This window comes from Ipomoea nil, unplaced genomic scaffold (assembly GCF_001879475.1).
Source record: "Ipomoea nil cultivar Tokyo-kokei standard unplaced genomic scaffold, Asagao_1.1 scaffold2761, whole genome shotgun sequence".
NCBI classification, from domain to species: Eukaryota; Viridiplantae; Streptophyta; class Magnoliopsida; order Solanales; family Convolvulaceae; genus Ipomoea; species Ipomoea nil.
Window position 1 is genome coordinate 14,603 of NW_017619189.1, and position 22,854 is coordinate 37,456.

At 33.6% G+C, this 22,854-nt stretch overlaps 1 protein-coding gene across 1 annotated transcript; it reads right to left on the bottom strand.

The window, feature by feature from the left end:
* Positions 1–1,680: 1,680 nt before the first annotated feature.
* On the bottom strand, positions 1,681–6,340 carry LOC109156957 (ATP-dependent Clp protease proteolytic subunit-related protein 2, chloroplastic). The gene is made up of 9 exons (XM_019304840.1): positions 6,170–6,340; positions 6,034–6,077; positions 5,843–5,915; positions 3,961–4,081; positions 3,575–3,712; positions 3,369–3,485; positions 2,880–2,948; positions 2,273–2,368; positions 1,681–1,995 (listed from the first exon to the last, which is right to left on the bottom strand). Exons 1-9 carry the CDS (start codon positions 6,241–6,243, stop codon positions 1,858–1,860), a joined length of 870 nt encoding a protein of 289 aa, XP_019160385.1. The 5' UTR covers positions 6,244–6,340; the 3' UTR covers positions 1,681–1,857.
* Positions 6,341–22,854: the final 16,514 nt, after the last annotated feature.

The window sequence follows — 22,854 nt, forward strand, 5'->3', positions numbered from 1 at the left end:
GGTGAGAACAATGCTATGTCTATAGATGAGGACTTGCTTGCGGAGCTGATTAGGGTCACCTAATGGCAAAAGTACACATATCAAACCTTAATGTCATTGAAGAAGGCTTGCAACGCATGTGGCCCGAGGAAAAGTTCTCCCTATAGTGATTGGGTACTTCCTCCATCCCTCTTGCCACCAACATCGACGAGATCCACAGAGTTTATGTGCAAAAGTTGGAGGAAAGAAAAGCAGAGAAAGGCAAAGTCAAAGTAATAGAAGATGAGGTGCAAATCCCTCCTCAAACCGAGAAAGCCTTCAACAAAGAAATGAGGAAAGCCCAGGCTTTCTCTCGGTTTGAAGCAGAGTTCATTGATCCCAACCCTCAAGCTGGACCAAGCCATGTTATTCCAAGTCCACCGAGAAGTCCAGTCCGAGAGGTTGATGAAGTAGCTAGCCGAGTCGTTGCTGATGAAGTTGTTGACGCTGCTGATCAAGAAGTTGTTGTTAAGGCTGAAATACCGAATGTTCATGCGAATGATCAAGCCGAGGACACAACAAATGGTGAAGAATGTGTTCACCGAATCGTCACAAATTTGTTAGGCTGAGTGGTTGAGACAGCATTTGCAGCGAATAGTCAATCTGCACCTGCTCGAAAGGTTGAAGAACCAAACAGTGAAGCTACCCCACCGGGTAACATTTTGAGAAATTCTCCAACCACTCGAGAGGTTGAAAAACCGAGTGGTGAATTGCCTCGAGAGGTGGAAGTTCTAGTAAGCTTCCCTCCATCATCAATCATTCGAGAAGTTGTAGAACCGAATGGTGAGGGCAACCGAACTACCTCTCGTGTACATGAACAGCCTTCAATGCAAGTTGGAGATGAAGGCATTGTTCCAGAATCCGGTCTGATGACTCATCCAGCTTTAGTGGAAACCGAGAAGCACCAACTAGTATGAGTTCGGATAAGTTGTTTTCTGTAAACCTTGAGCAGGTACAATCTCCAAAAGCTTCTCATGTTCTGAAACCAACCTTTGTTGTCAGTGCTACCCAATTCAATGAATTCGCTAAGGAGCAGAAGAAACTTATGCAAAGGGTATGCAAGGCAGTACGCAAATTCGCTAAAGAGACTAATGAAACCAAAATAGTTTTGGTTAATGAAACAGCTACTATCCGAAAGGTTTTGTACTCGAACAATCATCCAGATGATATACTCAACTAGACATTAAATTGCAAAATAAGACATATTTCAAATTAAAAAATTAGTTACTTTAATAATTTAAAAATGATATATTTCACATTCAAATGTTATAAAAAAAATGAGGAAACATTAAAAGCAAAAATAAAAAATAAAAAATAAAAAAAAACAAAAACAAAACAAAACAAAACAAAAACAAAAACAAAACAAAACAAAACAAAAACAAAAACAAAAAAAAAAACAAAAAACAAAAAAACAAAAAACAAAAAAAAACAAAAAACAAAAAACAAAAAACAAAAAAAAGTAAGATTTACCATTTCTCCCTAACAATATAATTTGTACATATAACTATCTAATTTATTCTACAAAAACTAATATCCCAAAACATATAAATAAACTACTTTAATAATTTTAAAATACATTTCGAACTCCCAAGTTTCAAATTGAAAAGTATAGAGCAAAACGATCACTAAACTTAAAGAAATTTATATAAAATTAAAATACAATTATCAAACTGAATTACTTTCATATCTAAATCAAGAAATGCAAGCTGGGATTTTTCGAGCCTTGGATCAATTAAAAACATAACAACTCATCAAGTGTACTAATCAAATTATAAACTTTGCAAGTTCAAAAGCCATTAAAAAGTCACTAATTTAGTAAATTCAGACACTACATACAAACTAACCAAGACCAACAGTAGAATCCTTCCTTGCAGAATCGTCCTTGAAATCTGAAGGCCTAACTATCCGATCTATAAGACCATATTCAAGAGCTTCTTGGGAATCAAAATGCTTCAGCCGGCTCAAGTCCTTTTGGATCTGCAGATTTTGAGTAAAACAGAATAATATAACGAGCATACTGAATGAATGTCAGGTATAGGGAAAAAAGCGCAGATAAAATCCTCAGAAATGATACTAAACTGATTACTAAGGTTCATCATTTATCAATGGTTAAAACCTATGAGAGTGGTAGAAGATTCAGATTTGGGAGGATCGTGCGCTTATTCCCTGCCTGTATTTAGTCTTAAACAAAAAGGATCTTTTACATTACTACAAAGTTAATGAAGATTAATGAAATGCCAAAGCAGAAATGTACCTTTTCAATAGGTTGGCCTGTCTTCTCAGACAACTCCTTGAAAAGGTAATTTTTAATCCTGATAAGCTCCTCTGTTTCGTTCTGTACGTCATCGGCCTAAAGAGCATTCACATGCACGAGAATCACAAAAAGAGTAATAATCTTTCGTTTTTGGGTGTAACCCAGGGTTTCTACCGTCGGATACAGTGACTAATCCCCTCGTTGAATTGTAGGCACCTCTAAGGGTGGGATAGCTGGCCTGGAGATTTAAGGCTGGTCCATACCCAAAGGCAAGGATCGATCCCTTGATGTTTGGTTAAGGATGGACAAGTCCCTTCCACTCAACCACACCCCCCAAGTTAAAAAAGAGTAATAATCTTTCTTTTTTTGGGTGTAAACCAGTGTCTTCACCGTCGGATACAGTAACTAATCTCCTCGTTGAATTGTAGGCACCTCTAAGGGTGGGATAGCTGGCCTGGAGATTTAAGGCTGGTCCATACCCAAAGGCAAGGATCGATCCCTTGATGTTTGGTTAAGGATGGACAAGTCACTTCCACTCAACCACACCCCCCAAGTTAAAAAGAGTAATAATCGGCAACAAGCTTTCTTAGAAATGTTGGAATCAAACCTGACCACGAACAGCACCAGCTGGAGCCTCTAAGCCAACTTTTGAAAGAGGCATTGCAGTGCGATGACCCTACACAGTGCAAAACAAGGGCATAAACTATGTAGATCTTTAGTTTCAGCTTTACAACATAAAGTGAGTTCTGCGATTCATGAAAACTATGTCATCTATGCAGAGAACTATAAACTACACAAAATATCCAGCATGGAGAAGTTTTTCTTTATTCATCAGTTTCTGAAGATTATTTATAATACAAAATGAAACCTGAGATAGAAAATTAAGTTGCTTAAATGGAGGGTTCTTGGCTTAAGTTGCTTAAACCTGAGATAGAAACATTTGGATATAATACTCTAAACAAAAAGCATTGGATATAGTAGAAAATTGCACAAAAGGTTAGGATATTTTGCAGTAGTAAGCATAAAACAATTTTAAAAGCTTTACAAAAATCACGTCTATTTGACATAAGAAACTTTTATGAGACAGGAATAGTACCTTCTCCCCAGCTGCAAGAAGAAATGCAACCAGACCATAGGCATATCCCACACAGTGTGTACAAACAGGGTTTCTTAAACTTTGCATTGTGTCATAGATGGCCATGCTCGGAGTAAGCTGTAAGGTAAGTTTGATCAAACAATGAGAAGAAAATCAACAAGGAACAAAATAACAAGAATACTAAGGAGACAATTCAAAGAACTCACATCACCACCATTGCCATTAATGTACATATACAATCTTCTTGAATCATCAATACTTTCAAGATAAAGCATTGTGGCCAATACTTGGTTGCTGAACTCTTCATCTATGTTTTGCCCAATGAAGATAACACGTTCACGATACTGCAACCAGAATCATAGATGTCTTCAGTTTGGAAAAATATTTAGTAATATATTACGGAGTAAAATTAAGTACACATGATTATAAACCATTGAAAAGGTAACAGAATTATTGCAGAGGGGTTTTCATAAAATATCAGTGGTATACATCAATGGCTCAACAGATATCTTTTATCAACCAATGCTGATGATGATACTTAAAGGAAGATTAGTCAAGTGAATATGCATTAATCATTCATGATGCAACTTACAAGAGCATTCCACAAGTCAACCCACTGCCAAGTCCCTTCAGCTGCATTTCGGTAAGGCACTCTTGGCACTCCTATGGGCATCATGGAAACTCGACCACGAGTTGGTTTACTCTCACAAGTTCTGCAAATGGAGAAACAACTGTGATTTTAATAAAATATTGCATTTACATAAAACACTTTAAAATGGAAGATATACGCAGCAATGAAACTTGCTTGTGCCTTCAGAAAGAATGCTAAAGGGCCAAGAAAGCATGAAGTAACAATCAACGGGTGACCATTTCATCACTAAACTATATAAGATGTCATATACGGAAAGATGTGCATCTTTTATAAGTCAGCATAAAAATTAGAAATCAATAAAATCAATAAGATAGTATCAATGGCCTATCTTCTGATGTATCTTTTGATGATGAATGATGCAAGATGGACTCGTCTAGATCTATATAATCAAATGTAAGTTTGGAATATGTCAATATGCACAGATCTCAGACCAGGTTTGAAACTGGGATTAGGATAAAAAGTTAAAATCATAACATGATGAATCAAGAGGCAATCAAATTGAAAACTTTGAGATTAGGCACCCAAAAAAAAAAAAAAAAAAAAAACTACTATAGCATGTTATATACATGATAAGTTCGCAAAAGTTCTATGAAATTATTTATTTACACACACAAAAACATATTTATATTATCTGTTATGGATCACAGGACATACTTTTCAGTTGTCGGATTTTACCTTTGATATGCAGTTAACTTTATATCAATTTTCAATTTTTAACTTTTAGCAAGAAGAAAAACTGTGAAATTATATTAAGCATTGACAAGGAAAGGAGATATATCCAATAGATTTATGGAATGCCTCAACACCAAAGCTCTAATATGAACTCATCAAAGTCAAACTAACAGCCTTAAACCAAAATGAATCAAAATATAGGAGAAAGTCATTGAAATAACGTAAAAATCTGAAACGTTGCATAAACCAAACTCCAATATAAAAAGCCAATCAAATAAATTTAAACCAAACCTAATGTCTAAGTCTACTTTCTCAAACAGACAAGCAAAAGTCTTAATTTAAAGTCATTTGAGAAAAAGCAGGCCCTAGAAAAATGCAAAGAGATATGTGTAGTACAATGCTTTTCTGAAAGGATGAGTCTAGAACATCTTCAAGAACAATTTCTGGGGTTTTATGATTTTTAAATTTTAATAACTATAACTGAGAGTTATTTCACGCGTTTGAGAAGAAAGTGATTTATTTCCATCTATTGTTACCCAACCTAACTAACCTAATGGCAGTTGACTTGGTGTAAACATGAGTCTAACTAAATCATCTTATCCAGGCTTTCTGAAAGAGTTATAGACTTAAATAATGAGTTGTAAGACTTGAAGTATTATGCATGTATACATATACAAGCAAAGTTCAGGGTCACTTTAAAATATTTTGCAAGATAACTAGAAGGCAAAGAGATGCACCCATATGAAAGGTGGAAAAGGAAAAACAAGGAAATAATTTTATTTTATTTTTATTAGTTAAAACAAACATATACGGAGTATTCATTAAAAAAAAAAAAAAAAATTGATATTAAATCTCAAGCAATGCATTAAACTTGAGCATCGAAAATTCCACAGATATTACCATTGATTACTAAAGCAATCTTGACATGAAATGTAGATACAAAAAACCACATCTACTGAAACCACAAGATTCAGTACTATGCATATAATTGTCAGTCCAACTCCAAGTCACTACACTCTATAAGCTTTACTCATAATTCATAAGGGGGGGAAAGAAGAATTCAAAATTGAAATAGACGACCCTAGTTATTCAAGACTTCAATTTTTTGCCATTTGAATGAAAACCAAGAAATCGGAGTACCAGAAATCACCTGGACTCAATGCTTCTATAAACCTTGTTGTGAAATTCAACATTTATATTAGATGAAGAAAGTCCACGAAAATCTGCCCAAACATAAATTACAATGAAACGTGAACTTCAATCCATTTATTCAAAACAAACAATAAAGAATTCGAGAACCAAAAATTGAAGAAATATTCAAAAAGGGCAGAGAACACGGACTTGGAGATTGAACTCTTAACCCAACATAGACTTTGCTCCCGCAGCTGCAAAGAAGAAGATTATATGTTTACATACGACTAAATGGAATAGAATTTGTTTTAAAATTTTATACGTATTTATGAACAAAAAGAAGAACCTTAGAGAAGACTGTGCGAATCCGGTCCGGGTCGGTAGACCAGAAGAGATTGTAGGATAGAAAGAGACTGCCATTGATGCCTTTGCGGGAGAGAAGCAAATGGGAACCTGAGCGACTGAGAGTATTCTGGATATGAAACCGCAATCTCGACGACCCGGACCCGGATACTGAACCACCGGTCCACCACTCCACCAGGCACCAAATGAGACCCGGCATTTTTTTTTTTTTTGAGTTAATTTCTTTTTTAATTGGAATATTGGAGTCTCTTTTGGTCCTAATATTATAGTACCATCATTATTTTTTATCTTATATCAATAAAATTGGTTAAATAGCATTAAATACAATAGCTATTTTGGTCTATTCAGTTCTAAGTGTTAAGTCATTTTCTTTTTGTGGTTCTAGATTTATGTGTATCATTTCACATTTAGTCCTTTTTTAAAAAACATTCTTGTTGGTCCTAACGTTATTGTGGTATAACCGTTTTTTGTCCTTCGTCAACAAATATTTTTTGTCCTCCATTTTTTGTCAATAATTATAAAATTGACAATGTATTTTTTTTTAATTAAAATCTTCAACCATTAATGAACATTGGTTGTGCGTGTATGAAGGTTCAAATGAGAATAGTGTCCTCCTGTAAAAAGTGAGGACTGGTCATAGTCGTCAATCAATGTTCATCAATATAAAATTGATCATGTATTTTTTTACTAAACTCATCAACCATTGATGAACATTGATTGGTGGTCGTGATTAGTCCTCACGTTTTACACGCACACGCACACGTACACGCGGGCACACACACATTAGTGTCTAAAGTGCAAGTTGGTCCGTGGGCGGCGAAGTCTGCTTCTTCAAGTGTGTGAAACACATTATCATAAAAGTTTCTGATTTTTCTTACTATGCAATAAAGGTGATCAAACTATAACTTTTGAGATACAAAAATATGTCAAATTTCTCAGGTTGCTTTTATGAGAAATTCACCAAATGAGTACCTTGAGATTTTTAGTATGTAAAAATTCTTTCGTAAACTTTGTAATAGTGTAGTCAAGAATTGTATATCCTATCAATATATCAATATATGAAAATTCTATTATATATATCCATTAATAGATATCATCTCCTCTATCATCTTAAATATATAATCTAATATGTAAATTTATTACATTAGTTTAGTGAAAATTTGTAGATCAAAATTTATTATTTTTTGAATACTATTAACTCTATTACAATGCGGTATATGTTCATAATTACTTTCTCAACCTACTGAGCTGAGACTCAAATGCACAACCTCCCATGTGGGAGTTCAACTTGGTACCATTGGACCACAAGGTCCTTGGTAGATCAAAATTTATTATATTAATAAAGAATTAATTCCACCATATGTCTCTTGTTTTTTGTGGCAATTCTAAATTTAGTCTCAAACTATCGTTTTTGTCATTTAAATCTCAGACTATTATTTTTTGAACACTTTTAGTCATTCTCATGACTTTTCCTATTTTTAGTAAGCGCATTTTTGTCTCTTTATATTTTTCTTTTGTTATTTTTTTTTTTTTGTTTCAACTGGTTTAATTGGTTTAGGACTTTACTAAAAACCAGTTGAAAAATATGATTACTAAAAATCAAAGGTTACCTAAAGTCCTAAACCAATTAAACCGATTGAAACCATAAAAATAACAAAAGAAAAATATGAAAAGACAAAAATGCCCTTACTAAAAATATGAAAAGTCATGAGAATGATTAAAAGTGTCAAAAATAATAGTCTGGGATGTTAAATGACAAAAATAATAGTCTGAGACTAAATTTAGAATTACCACCCGACAAAAGACCTCTGGTGGAATTACCTCTATTAATAAATATAATACGTTTTATCAGACCTTCCTTCACCAAAAGAATTTTCAACAGAAGAATATCGTATGTGAATATATTCTAATGACCCCATCCTTATGAGAACCTATTTGGACATCACATTTATTTTGGGAAAAATCTTCGCCAATCATAATCTGTTATGATAGTGTGTTTCACATGCCAAAGAGCATCCATATTAGAGCAACCCCAATAGGGGTTCATACAAGATCCTTGGAACAGTAAAAAGGGGGTGTTGTTAACTCCAAATACTTTCATAACATGGTCACTCAAAGGCGCAGAAACAATGCTATAGTTAGAGTTTGCAACTTTGGAGGCGATTGGGTTATGCAAGGTTCGGAGATGAACCAGCTTATCAAGGATTACTTCATCAACCTCTTTGACAATGCAACATGTGACCAAACCCCAGTTTTGCAATTCCTTACTCTGATTGTTTCAGATTCCTAGAACAAAGCCCTTGTGAGGAAATTCACAAACAAGGAAGTCAAGGCAGCTGCTTTTGGAATACACTTGGATAAGAGTTCATGTATTGGTGGCTTGAACCCTGGCTTCTTCCATACGTACTAAGATGTTATTGGAAATAGTATTGTCTCTTTATGTAATGATTTTCTTAACAATAGCCATCTACCTAAAGACTTGAACCAAACACACATTGTTCTAACTTCTAATCCCTAAGAAAGCCAACCTTGAAACAATGGCTGATCTTAGACCCATTGAACTCTACAATGTGGCTTACAAAATTGTAACTAAAGCCATAGCCAATATACTTAAGTTTATCTTGAACTGCCTGATATAAGAAAATCAGAGTGCCTTTGTACCGAGTTGATTTATTACAAATAACATTATGGTGGCTTATAAGATGCAACACTTTTTGAAGCGTAAAACTCATCAAGGAAATGTTGGTTTTGTTGCCCTAAAGCTCGGCATATATTTACTTGTTTTTCGATTCTAACTCACACGTACCACTTCATTAACGATCTATCGTCGAAACGTGAAACGATCAAAAATCCCCATTGTGCCATGCTTGGTCTATCACTATAAATGCATCCATTCCTATTGAACATGCATACTCCCACACATAATTGTTATAAATATTAAGTTATGGCCATTATCCTATATATAATCTCTCCAGTATCCCAATTTCTCCTTTATTTAGAATTGTATTATGAAGTAGTTATTAGGGAGTGTGTACTATAATGTAGGGATAATATATGTAAGCAATATGATATACTATGAAGTGGTATGCGTGAGTTAGAATCGGAAATCAAGTAATATAAATATCAGTCGTGTACACCCCATAGACCTCCTAAACACGACAGATGTTGTTTTTAGTTTGTGATATACCTAACAAAAAAGAGAGAATTATAGGCCTAACAAGAAATAACTGAATGGTAGAGCATGATTATTGTATATAATTAAATTTAAAAATTAAAAAAAAATTAAAAACTATTAAAAATTACTAAAGAAAATAAGTATAAAGAAAGAATTGATTTGACCAATGAATACTAAATGATGAAAATATCCAATCTTTATTTTTCACATTATGAAGTAAAAGTGAGGAAATGGAATTTGGGAGTAGATGTAGTAGAAGTCATAAAATTATTGATTCTACATATTGCTTACCTAAATCCCCACATTATAGTACACACTCCCTAATAACTTCTTCATAATACAGTACTAAATAAAGGAGAAAGTGGGATAGTGGAGAGATTATAGGATAATATAATGGCCATGACTTAATATATATAACAATTACGTGGGAGTATGCATGTGTAATAGGAATGGATGCATTTATAGTGACAGAGTGAGCGTGGTAGAGTGAGAGGTTTTGATCGTTTCACATTTCGAGGATGGATCGTTAATGAAGTGGTACGTGTGAAATAGAATCGGAAAACAAGTAAATATTAGTCGTGTATACCCCATCAGTGTTGAAAAGACGTTAGGCATGCCCAAGGGGCGCCTAGGCACCCAAATTTTTTTAAAGGTTATTCGTTAAAACGACGTTGCTTTGGCGAATAACCTTAAAAAAAAAAAAAAAAAAAAAAAAAAAAAAAAAAACGAGGTTCGGCCGCCTAGGCGCCCAACTGCGGAAGAGGCTGATTTCGGCGTTCCTCGACGCGACTGGGAGCCGCCTAGCGCCTAGGCGCGATTTTTACAACCATGCACCCCATAGACCTCCTAAACACGATGCATGTTGTTTTTAGTTTGCAATATGCGTAACCAAAAAGATATAGGCCCAACAAGAAATAACCGAATGGTAGAGCATTATTATTGTACTAGTTTTTTACGCGCATTGCACGATTGGGATAATGCCCAATGTTTTTTTTTTTTAAATAAGTACTTTAAAGTATATTAAGGCAAGATTATATTGAAATTGTTTATGCATAGATAATTGAAGGTTGAATTTGCGTATTTAAATAGGTAATTCTTCTCCCAAAGGTTGAGTCCCCTACCCCAAGGGCCCCCCACACTCTGACCCGACAGAGCATTGTAGGAAGTTGTAAATCACGGTGACTCAATGGTTCAGCAGACAGGACCAAATGCCGGTGCGAACAAGGAATCTGCCCACTTTGGACATAATTCCCGCACTGCCGCCGCCGAGGTTCAAACCTTGGTCTCTTCTCCCAAATACTGCCCACTAAACCATTGAGCTAAGCCCGTGCGGGTTAAATAGGTAATTCTAAGTTTACAAATGCAAGATAATATAGTCAAGATTGATTATAATTGTCAATAAAATAATTGTATAGGTATATGGTTGAAACCAAATACGGGACATAAGGGAGAACAAATAAAAATTAGGGCATAAAATATTAAATATATACTAATATTGTTTGAGGAGATTTCGACATTAGGATTTGTGGTTAAGTTCTATTAAGACTTTAATATTAGAATTAGATTAATGGTGTAATTATAATTCTATATTAGACGTTAATATTAGAATTAGACTAACGGTGAATTCACGGTATTTAACGGAAAAGTTAAATGGATAATCATATAATTAAGGATAAATTAGAAAATTTTTTTAAAAAATTAAAATCTGAACAATTTGAACCATTCATTTGATTTAATAATTTGGCGGTCATTTTTTCTACCCAATGTTAATAATTAAATAAATTCGTTGGTCAAATCCGCTAATATAATCTGCTAGCTGCTGATTGTCAAACAAGGACATTGCAGGGTAGTTCTCACTTCAATTTGTTGTGTGATTTGAATACTCTCTTTGTCACAAAATCTCTCAAGTAGTTAATATGGTTGGCTTTATTAATTATATTTTTTTTAATTTTTTCATGGTATTAATAAAATACTTGGTAAATAAATATATAGCATTATTTTGTATTATAACTTTGATATTTAATTAGAAAAATAGTGCACAAAAAAAGATAATATACAATGTAGTGAATATAATCAATTGATGAATTTGAATGTAAAAATTTTTACATTTGAAAAAAATAAAGACAATATAACTAATGAAAATATTTCTCTTAATTAATTTATTGATAATGAATAATTTTTTTTCACTGAATTAAGACATTGTAAGGACAATGTAGCGAATATAATCAATTAATAAATTTGAATATAAAGAATTTTTATACAATATAACTAATACAATTATTTCTCTTATTTAATTTATTGATAATGAATAATTTTTTTTTTGAATAAAGGCATTGTGGACACATAATTCTAAATTGTACTAATTATGCCAACTTTGATTGGGATGAGGTTCGAACCTAAGACCTTTTTTTTTTTTTTATTGAAATCAATGAGTAAGTTAACGGTGAACTAACGACAATTCTTAAAATTTTAACGGAATTAGTAACGGTGTGTGGGTATTTTAGGAAATTTTAGTGTAAAATTTAAATCTTATCAATCTGAGCCATTCATTTGATTAAAATCTGTGACCGCCATTTTTTTTACCCATTATAGGCCTAACTCTCTTGGGCTCTTATTAGTATAGTAGAGATATAATTAAATTTAAAAGTTTTTTAAAAAATTAAAAATTACTAAAGAAAATAAGTAATGAAGAAAGAGTTGATTTTACCAATAAATACTAAACGTGGAATACAAAATGGGAGGGAATATTTAAATATGGACTATTCTTCTTTCCATGTCTAATTGTATCACCTTAGAAATTTTTAGGTAAACACTAATGATAAACAAAAGAGTTAATTACCGATTTGGTCCTCTGACTATTGCAAAACTACCGATTTGATCCTTGAGTATATTTCTTACCAAATTAAGTCCTCAACTTTCTAATTTTTACCTGATTTCGTCCTCCATCCAATTAACTGTGTCTCCGTCTAAACCATGGATAAACATGTAAATACACACACCTTAGTTGAATGGAATTGCAGATTTTACAGAGGTTGAAGACAAAACTTCCTCCACCATTCGCGTGCTGTCTCCCTCCAGATATTTTCACTCCACCATTCGCGATTTCTCCCCCCCCCCCCCCCCCTCCCCCCTCCTCCCTCCTCTCTCTCTCTCTACAATACATATTGCTCTAGCTATAATAGATACACTTCCCTGTTACAAAGAAACAAGAAATGGATTGTGACGAAAATGGCATTTTCTGAACTTTTATAAGAAAAGCTTATATATTTCTCTTGCTACACATCTTTCTCTCTCTCTCTCTCGCTACAATTTTTCAAGCTGTAATACACCTACAGACGGCAAGAGTAACAAGAGATGGGCAGTGATGTTTGCACCTGGAAATGAAGCAGAAACAACGGTGGTGAGCTGAAGAGAGGATGCTTTATTGCGTGCATATGTGAAACAGTATGGTGTAAGATTTTCCCTTATAATATATATTGTATATTATATATTAGGGCCTTAATTAAGTGGTGCAAGTTGACTAGGCTTATTAAGTGGTCTGGATTGATGGGATACAGGATTATGGATTAGATAGCACATTCAGTTACGGTACTCAGACCGCTCAGTAGACACCAATACACCATCTAGGGTTCTGAGTCAGGTCTGAGGCAAAACATGGCTGACGGTCTACCGTTAAGAGGCAACACAACAAGAACATCAACTATGGCTGGAGATCAACACGGCTACGCTTCCGCTATCATACGAGGTTAGGTTTCTCGTATACTATGGTTCATATAGTTAGACTATTGTATATCTAACATTTGGTCTCAGAGCCATTATAATCTCTGCCTGGTTGATTGTATTGCCTAAAAATCAACATTAATTTCATATACATGAAGTTTAGTATATGCTTTGGTTTTCAATTACATTCATTCTAATTCATCAAAATATGCATATAAAAATATATCTTTTGATATAATTGAGTAAAATATTATGTATATTTTGAATGGATTATCCGTAATTGGTTTAAGACAGGCTAGAATTAATTTTTAGTTGATTTTGTTTCAATTTCAACATTAAGGATGATTTTAATGTATATTAATTCTTCAAAATCTACATTCAAAATATATCTATTTAGTCTAGATATAATTGAGCAATTTCACATGTATGTTTTGATTGAATTAATTACAAATAATTGTTTTTTTTTTGGTTTGCTGATATTTGATTTCGGCATTTAAGAGAAGGTTATAGTTTCTGCCAAAAAAATAAAAAATAAAATCTATTGCCTAGAGTGACTGTCGGACGACGCTGCAGATTTACCAAGGCAGTAGGCTTTGTGGTTGATTAAAGATGAAGATGATGATGGGTTATATTAAGTTTTGGGTCAGGTCAAGCCCATTGGGGCAGACTTGATCCAACATTAAAAAAAAAAATCTTGGGCCTGCTTTGTTGCATTGGGCTTGCTTCAGCTTCTCCATCATCATATTTAGACTTTTTCTAGCTAATTGATCAAATTAATTCATCTTTCAGCTATTATTAAATTATTATTCATTTTTGAGCAAATATTAAGTTTTAAATTTGTTATTTGAATTTTAATTTAATGTTGAGGTTTATATTAAATTGCCTGAAGTATTGCAATTTATTTAGGATATATGAGTTAATAATATATTAATATGCAAATTCAAGCATGCCACGTATATTCATAAATTATTGTTATAATTATACATTCATAATAGCATGCATTAAGGTTGGATTTAGCATATTATTAACTCATAAATTCATTATCAAATATCGTTCAATTTTGGATCCTTAGGTCAATTTTAAGTATTATGACCTACTAAAGCAGCTTGTTTGGTTTCTCCTTAATTTTGAGCACATTTTAGTTTATGTGTCTCAAAAACTTTAGAACCTATTTTGAACAAGCTATTTGGGACCTATCTTGGGTCATTAATGTATGGATCCCACCATTTTGATTGATATTTTAATAATAATTATAGCTCCTTATAACATGTTTATTAAGTTTTAATTATTACTAACTACCATATTTTGGTATTCATCGTTGGTAATAATATTAAGTTATGGATCTATTTCAGTACTTAGACCATTTTTATTCATGTTATAATTCACTTGGGCCATTGAGGTTTATGAGCCTAATTTGAATGATTAAAGTGCTATAATTATTGTCTCGGCCTGTTTAGAGACATTAAGGATTTAAGGATTTAATTGTTATTTTGGCCATTAAAAACTATAACTATTGTTTAAGTTGATTAAATTTTTAATCTATCAATAGTTTGCAGGGCCTTAATAATAATATTAAGTCTTAATTTCATGGCAAAAGCAATATAGTTGGTATATTGTCCGTATAATGGTAATTTGGTTATTACCTTAACTTCAGTCTCCCTAAGTATCATAATAGTCATGGTTAATTATTATGTGGTAAATTGAGATTTGTATTTGGCATTCCTTAATTACAGTTTTGCCATTTATTAAGTTAAAATTCGGCATTATTAATTACTGTTATTAAGTTTAGGGACTAATCTTATTTTATTACCCTTCAGAATAATTATTATTTCATGGTAATCTGCTATATTTGGTACATTGGCATGATTACCACTTCATTTCACATGACTATTAATGTTGGTAATTAAGTCCTACCAATAAATTTTTAAATGTACCATTGGACGCTGCATCGAGGCTAGTGACACCGACAGTGAAGATGGGAGAACTCTGGAGTTTTTTCTTCTCTTGTGGATCATCATCGTTGTTAGCGCAATGGAGAGATGCGGTTTGCATCATTAAGGTTAGCCATTAATTATCTTTTACAGTTATTATTGATAATTAGTGCTACAGTTACAGTTAACCGCTAATTTGGACTAGTCGCATATTTTATCTTTAGGAAAATGGAAACATTAAAAGGTGCATTACCATACTTTGATTTGTCATTATTATTAATGTTAATAGTGATTATAATGTTACTTATTGCTATTAATAATTAATTAATGATGACATTAATATTGTTATGGTATTCAGTTATGCACCTTGAACTGTTTCCAAATAAATTTATGTGACAATATTCCAGTACAGAAAATAATTTTCTTGACATTAATGTTTTTCGGACTTCAAATTTTATCAAGTTTTTAAAATTTTATCCGAAAACGTTTATAAATGTTAGCGGTTTTAACCATTGTTTTTCCATATTTAGTCTCCTACATACATAATGTGATAATATTATTATGGCTATTTATTGCTATTTTGGTTATTTGCAATTTTGTCATTCATAATAATAATATTATTATCTGAGTTATGGAGAGTGATTTTGAATCAATTTAGTAATTTAGGAAAAACTTATTTTCTAGGCAATTGACTTTTGCCATTAATTCCATAATTCATTTAGTTCTCGGAATTATGATTTAAGTTCTGATTGCCCATATTTGGTTAAGTATGAATAAATGAATATTTGGTTTAAATTCATATTTTTTAGTTGGTTCATACTCTTTAGATTGTTTTATGCATTCGATCACATTAAGTGCATAATATTAAGTTTAATTATGCAATTAGGGTTTGCGAGATTTTGATTTACAAATTATAGCATATCTTTTTGGTGTGATATTGTTTGAATTTGTAAATTCAGTTATTTCTCATGAATTTGATCTTCATGCATTAAAACATTTTACCATGGGCTTACAGTTTAAAAATTCAAAGTATATATTCAGTATATTATTATTCAAAATGTTGGGTCTCTTTTGGTTTGGACTCATCGGTGTTTGAATATTAAGTTTATACTTTAAAATCTCATATTGTAAATTGCTTTAAGTTATGCAATTTCTTTGGAGTATATGAGTTTAATGTTTAATTTTATGCATATTTGTCCTAAGCATAATATTATGTTTTAAATTATGCAATTTTATTATGCCTTTAGCAATGCATACTTAGATGGAATTATATTAGTTCCTATTTAAGTTGGACTTATGCATAAACTTTAGTTGCGGTAGTGCCTGAATTTAAGCACGTTTAGTCCGCTAATTTAGTTCACCATTTAAGCTTTAATCATAGGTGAACCCTACAGTTTTCTGGTGTATACCATACAGTTTACTGGTTTATACCCCAAACAGTTATACATTGAGTATATAAATCGGGGAGACATACTAGTTTTAATGGCCATGAGTTAAAAACATCTTGTGTCACTAGTCTCCTTAAATTGATACTCTATTTAAGGAATTGGTTTTCAGTGAGACTTAGTCTCTAACCACCTTTCCTCGGAGTATATTCAGATTTTCCCATCACAATTTGGTATAATCTGTTTGTCAAATTTTTAAGTATTCCTTGCCAATGTGATTTTATTTCGGTTTATTAAAGAATAGCCAAAGCATCTTTAATTTACTGAAATATCTTGAGTAATTGGATTTAATAGAATTAAAACTTTAGCCCACAGGCAAGTTTTATGTCAATAAATCCCTCAACCCATTAGATAATAATTTTATCACAATTCTTAGAATTTATAAATTCAGTTCAATTATAATTCTAAGTTTCATGGTTTGCATTGGCAAAACATGTTTTTCAGTCACTTCCCAAAATTTAACAACTTTTATTAATTAATCCACGAATCTTACTCGGTTCTTCAGACTAACTGTAGTAAGTTACGTGATTTGACATACCTCTTTTGAATTCCAATAATACTAAAATGTATCTTTTGAGCCGAATTCTAACTTGGTTTTGAAAGATGCATTTTGTATTTTTTAGTATGTCCAACTAGGGTGGGGAAATATATCTTCATTATTTAGTTGGACTTTAATTGGAACCAAAGTTGATTATTTAGTATGTCCAACTAATGGTGGGGAATTATGTCTTCATTTGTTAGTTGGTCAATAAATCAATTATGAGTATGTATATTATTAAGTTCATTTTATTAATTTCGCTGAAGAATGTTTTAATTAGTGGGAGTGATCATTTAGAAAAAGATCATTAAATTCCTCCACTAAAGATTTTGGATTTAATTATTGTATTCATACACTCCAAATTGGGTTGTATGTTAGACAATAAGTCCAAAATATTCCACAAGTATTAATCTTGTATTTGTTCATATAAATTCATAAGTTCAAATTATTGAACATTCGGTTGTGCAACATATTTATGAAAATGTTGCAACAATATTATGAAATTTATTAGAACAAAAGCATTTAACTTGTGGGGCAATGTAATTTAATAAATTCTTCAGTGATTAATAGAGTCTTTAGTTTCTTCAAAATTAATCCTGGACAATTTTGTGGGGCATATAAGTAAGACTCATTATGTTCAGTTCATTTAAAATGAACATTGAAGTTATTTGGGAAGTTATGGTGTGTGATTAAGATTCCAAATTTATGGACTTAGACCTTTGGTTTATTGTCTAAGTTATTGGAATGCTTCTGTGACTTGACTATCTTTTGGCTATTTTTGATGAGTGGGAGTAACAGACGTGTTAACTCCAAGCCCTTAGCTGTTAGAGATAGTACTTAAAGTTAACTTATAAAGAAGTCATAGAATATAGTTAGCATTATGCTAACATTAAGAGATCTCTACTTAAGACATGCTTATAAAGTTTTAGAGATCATACAGTGTACTCTTTTGTACAATTTGGATGCGTTTTCTCCTTCAGTTGTGCACATAATGTATTTTGAGAAACATCCCTTAAGGTACCGAGAATAAACATAGGGTTTGTTCATTAAGGACCTAAGTTGGAGAATTAAAATGCATGTGACCATAATGGATACTACTCTGATTAAATAGAGGACATATCACTATGATTCGTGTGTTTTGTTCTTTGATGAAGGTTGTGCTAGTACTTGCACCAAGTGGGAGAATGTAAGATTTTCCCTTATAATATATATTGTATATTATATATTAGGGCCTTAATTAAGTAGTGCAAGTTGACTAGGCTTATTAAGTGGTCTGGTTGGACTTAATAACTAGTAGTTGTTAGTCAACCAAACTCTGTGCCTAATATAACCTGGATTGATGGGATACAGGATTATGGATTAGATAGCACATTCAGTTACGGTACTCAGATCGCTCAGTAGACACCAATACACCATCTAGGGTTCTGAGTCAGGTCTGAGGCAAAACATGGCTGACGGTCTACCGTTAAGAGGCAACACAACAGGAACATCAACTATGGCTGGAGATCAACACGGCTACGCTTCCGCTATCATACGAGGTTAGGTTTCTCGTATACTATGGTTCATATAGTTAGACTATTGTATATCTAACATATGGGCCAAAAGAATGGCACCTTGTGTCACAGCGCATGAACACACCCCTCAACCCAGATGCTAAGTCCTGCTTGGAAAGGTGGAAAAACTACCTAAAACCAAGAATTAAAAAGGGATCCTATTATAATAATATTATTATTATAATTGTTAAACCAAGAGTTAATTAGTTTGTTAATTAAATTAAGTAGTGGGTGGTGTGTATGCAGTATGTGGCTTAGTGTATGTGGAGTACATGGAGCATACATTCCTAATTTTTAGCTTTATTATTATTTCTCCTTTACTATAAAAAGGCTGTGTATCAATCTTTTTCAAATATCAATCAAGTGAATAAACATTTATTCATTCCTCTCTCTCTTCTCTTCAATATATAAATATAATATATAGATATATTATATTTAATATATATTATAGATATATTATATTATATTTAATATATATTATATTAAATATATTATATTTAATATATCTAACATTTGGTATCAGAGCCAGTCAACCTTTCAACCCCGAGATATTTCCCGTAGTGAAATATGGCAACAAATTTCAATATTGTATGGTCGGGTCCCAAATTGGACGGGAAACTCGATTACAATTATTGGCAAATTATGATATCCACACATTTGCAAGCTCAAAATCTTTGGAGCTTTGTTGATCCCGATCTACCCGAAGGAGCTGATGCAGCCGCTATACGGCGAGATAAATTGGTCTTGGGTCAGATTCACCAAGGTGTTCATTATTCCATTTTTGGGCAATTAGCTCGTGCTCAAACAGCAAAACAAGCTTGGGACATCTTAAAGGTGTCACACAAAGGAGTCGATCGGGCACAGAAGTCTAAGTTGCAGTCGTTGAGAAGGTTGTACGATAATTGTGAGATGACCTCTACAGAAACAGTAGATGCGTATTTCACTCGTCTTATTGATATGGTGAATAAGATGAGGCTATATGGAGATACGATTGAAGATGGTGCAGTGGTTGAAAAAGTTCTTCGAACTATGCCGATGAAGTATGACCATGTGGTGGCTTCGATCACAGAGTCACACAAAACTGAGCTCTTATCAATTGCAGAGCTGAAAGGTATGGTAGAAAGTCATATTGACAGGATTGCGTCAAAATCGGAACCACTAGCAGAAGAAGCTTTTAAGAGTCAAGTCACCCTTAATGTGACTGGCACTAATCAAAGAGGTGGAGGATCTGGTAGAGGTCGTGGAAGAGGAAGAGGAGGTTCTAGTGGAAGAGGTAGTGGTAACTTCAACCAAGGAGGAGGTCGTGGTAACTCCAACCAAGGAAGAGGTGGAGGTAATACCAAACAAGGTAAATTTCCATTTCATTGCTACAATTGTGGCAAGTATGGACACAAGATTGCAGATTGTTGGTATAATGAGGACAACAATCGTGGAAATCAAGCAAACATTGCTGAAAATACTGCTGAAAAGTCTGGTGAGAATTCTGAAACCTTACTTTTGGCCAGTGATAGTTTTTCTGCAGATAAAAACATATGGTTCTTGGATACTGGGTGTAGTAACCATATGTGTGGGAAGAAAGAATTGTTTTCCGAACTAGATGAATCAATTCGGTCTGAAGTGACATTTGGCAATAAGTCAAAGGTGCCAATTTTGGGAAAAGGTAAAATCTCTATTCAGTTGAAGGATGGTACTCAAAATTTTATATCCGATGTGTTCTATGTTCCTGAACTAGACCAAAATTTGTTGAGTATGGGTCAGTTGTCAGAAAAAGGATATAAGATACATATTGCTCAGGGGTGTTGTACCATTGAAGATGCTAAAGGATTTTTGATTGCAAAGGTAAATATGTCCCAAAATCGACTATTTCCTTTGAAAATTAAGCATACTCTCCTTGATTGCTTTAATTCTGAAGTTTGTGATGATAATTGGTTATGGCATATGCGGTTTGGGCATTTCCATTTCTCTGGGTTAAACTATCTTGCGAGAAAGGAACTTGTTTCTGATTTACCTGTTGTGAATGTCCCTGATCGTATATGTGAGATTTGTATGATTGGGAAGAAGCATAGAGATCCCTTCCCTGTGAGCAAGTCAAGGAGAGCTACAAAACAGTTGGAGATTATTCACTCAGACCTATGTTCGTTGGAGGTTCCCTCACATGGAGGTTGTAAGTACTTTATTACTTTCATTGATGATTTCAGTAGGAAAACATGAGTTTACTTTTTGAAGCAAAAGTCTGAAGCATGTGATATTTTCAAACAATTTAAGGCTTTTGTTGAAAAGCAAAGTGGTTATGAAGTTAAAATCTTGAGAACTGATAGAGGTACAGAATATATTGCTTGTGATAATTTTCTGAAGGAAAAGGGTATTCAGCACCAAATGACAGCCAGATACACTCCGCAACAAAACGGAGTGGCTGAGAGGAAAAATAGGTCTATCATGAATATGGTGAGGTGCATGTTGAAATCCAAGGATCTGCCTAAACCTTTTTGGGCAGAAGCTGTTGCTTGTGCTGTCTATGTGTTGAATAGGTGTCCAACTAAGAGTGTCCGTGATAAGACGCCCGAAGAAGCTTGGAGTGGGAGAAAACCCTCTATCAAATATCTCAAGGTTTTTGGATGTTTGGCATATGCCCACGTGCTGGATCCATTGAGAAAGAAGTTGGATGATAAAGGTCAGAAGTGTATATTCATTGGTTATAGTGACGCTTCAAAGGCTTATAAACTATACAATCCTGAAACTAAGAAGGTTGTTATAAGTCGTGATGTCACTTTTGATGAATATGGTGCCTGGGATTGGTTAGCTAAAGATGAAAGTTCAGTTGTTATACCTGCTGTTGAAAATATTGTTGATGAGCAACCGATTCCAGATAATGTCCAGTCTCCTTCACAGCCAGAATCGTCAGTTCGGCGATCTCAGCGCGAGCGCCACTTACCAGCTCGCTTGCAAGATTATGTTTTGGGTCATGATAATGACTTGTCGGATGAAGAGATTATTCAATTTGCTCTTTTTGCAGATTGTGACCCTTTATCCGTTGAGGAGGCTGCTACAGAAATTCATTGGCTTAAGGCGATGGATGAGGAGATACGTGCCATTGAAAAGAATGGTACCTGGGAGTTAACAGATTTACCTCCTGGGAAGAAGCCAATTGGAGTAAAGTGGGTTTACAGAACGAAATACAAGTCAGTATATCCAACTTGAAGACGAAGACATTTCTTAAATTGAAGAAGGAAATTGGGATGACCAATATATCCAACTTGGTTTAAAGGAGGCAATGTTATAATAATATTATTATTATAATTGTTAAACCAAGAGTTAATTAGTTTGTTAATTAAATTAAGTAGTGGGTGGTGTGTATGCAGTATGTGGCTTAGTGTATGTGGAGTACATGGAGCATACATTCCTAATTTTTAACTTTATTATTATTTCTCCTTTACTATAAAAAGGCTGTGTATCAATCTTTTTCAAATATCAATCAAGTGAATAAACATTTATTCATTCCTCTCTCTCTTCTCTTCAATATATAAATATAATATATAAATATATTATATTTAATATATATTATAGATATATTATATTATATTTAATATATATTATATTAAATATATTATATTTAATATATCTAACAGATCCCTTACTGTTTCTTCGACCAAACCTGTTCATCTTGGAAGTAGTTTGGCACTGCCCCAGTTTCTCATGGTTGTCTTTAGATTTGTTTGTTTTGTTTCCTCTCTTTCCGACCAGCATCCAAGGGCCAAAGGGAGAAGAATCTAGACCCTCTTTATACGTGTTCTCAGTGCACTTGGCCTATGGAGAGGATCGAAGGTCCCCTGAATATCTTCCGGAGTCTTCTCTGCTTTAGGAACTTAACGCATGGACAAGAAGTTTCCCTGTAACCAAACTCTCCGCGTGAGAAGCAAACCACATGCAACCCCTCGAATTCGACGTGTTGGATTCGGTGACGGACTCTTACTCGTGCCACCAGTGGTTTCGTTACTTCAATCTCTATTGCCGCTCTCGCAAATTTGCCACGTTCAACTCCCTCAGTGGTTCTGTCCAGTTTCAGTGGCTTAATTACCCACCTTCTCCAGTATCATTTTGATGATATCATCTCTGAAGCATTCGACCGGCAAGCCCGGAAGCCTCACCCAAACTGCCAGATCAAAATCCTGTTGCCACCTTTCCGTCACAAGGTAGTTGTCGAATAGTTTCAAGGGGCTATCCATTAGCACATGCATACAATCACAGACGTCGAGTTTCAGGCTAGTGTCCACCCAGACGCAGCGCTTGATGGTGGCGATGCTGTCGG

Bases quoted from the DNA above. Each gene is read 5' to 3' on its own strand.
- LOC109156957 (XM_019304840.1), bottom strand. From the start codon at position 6,243: ATGGCAGTCTCTTTCTATCCTACAATCTCTTCTGGTCTACCGACCCGG. The intron at 6,078-6,169 runs GTTCTTCTTTTT...TCTTCTTTGCAG, and splicing joins TTCGCACAGTCTTCTCTAAG to CTGCGGGAGCAAAGTCTATG. The intron at 2,369-2,879 runs GTTTGATTCCAA...AATGCTCTTTAG, and splicing joins CTGGTGCTGTTCGTGGTCAG to GCCGATGACGTACAGAACGA.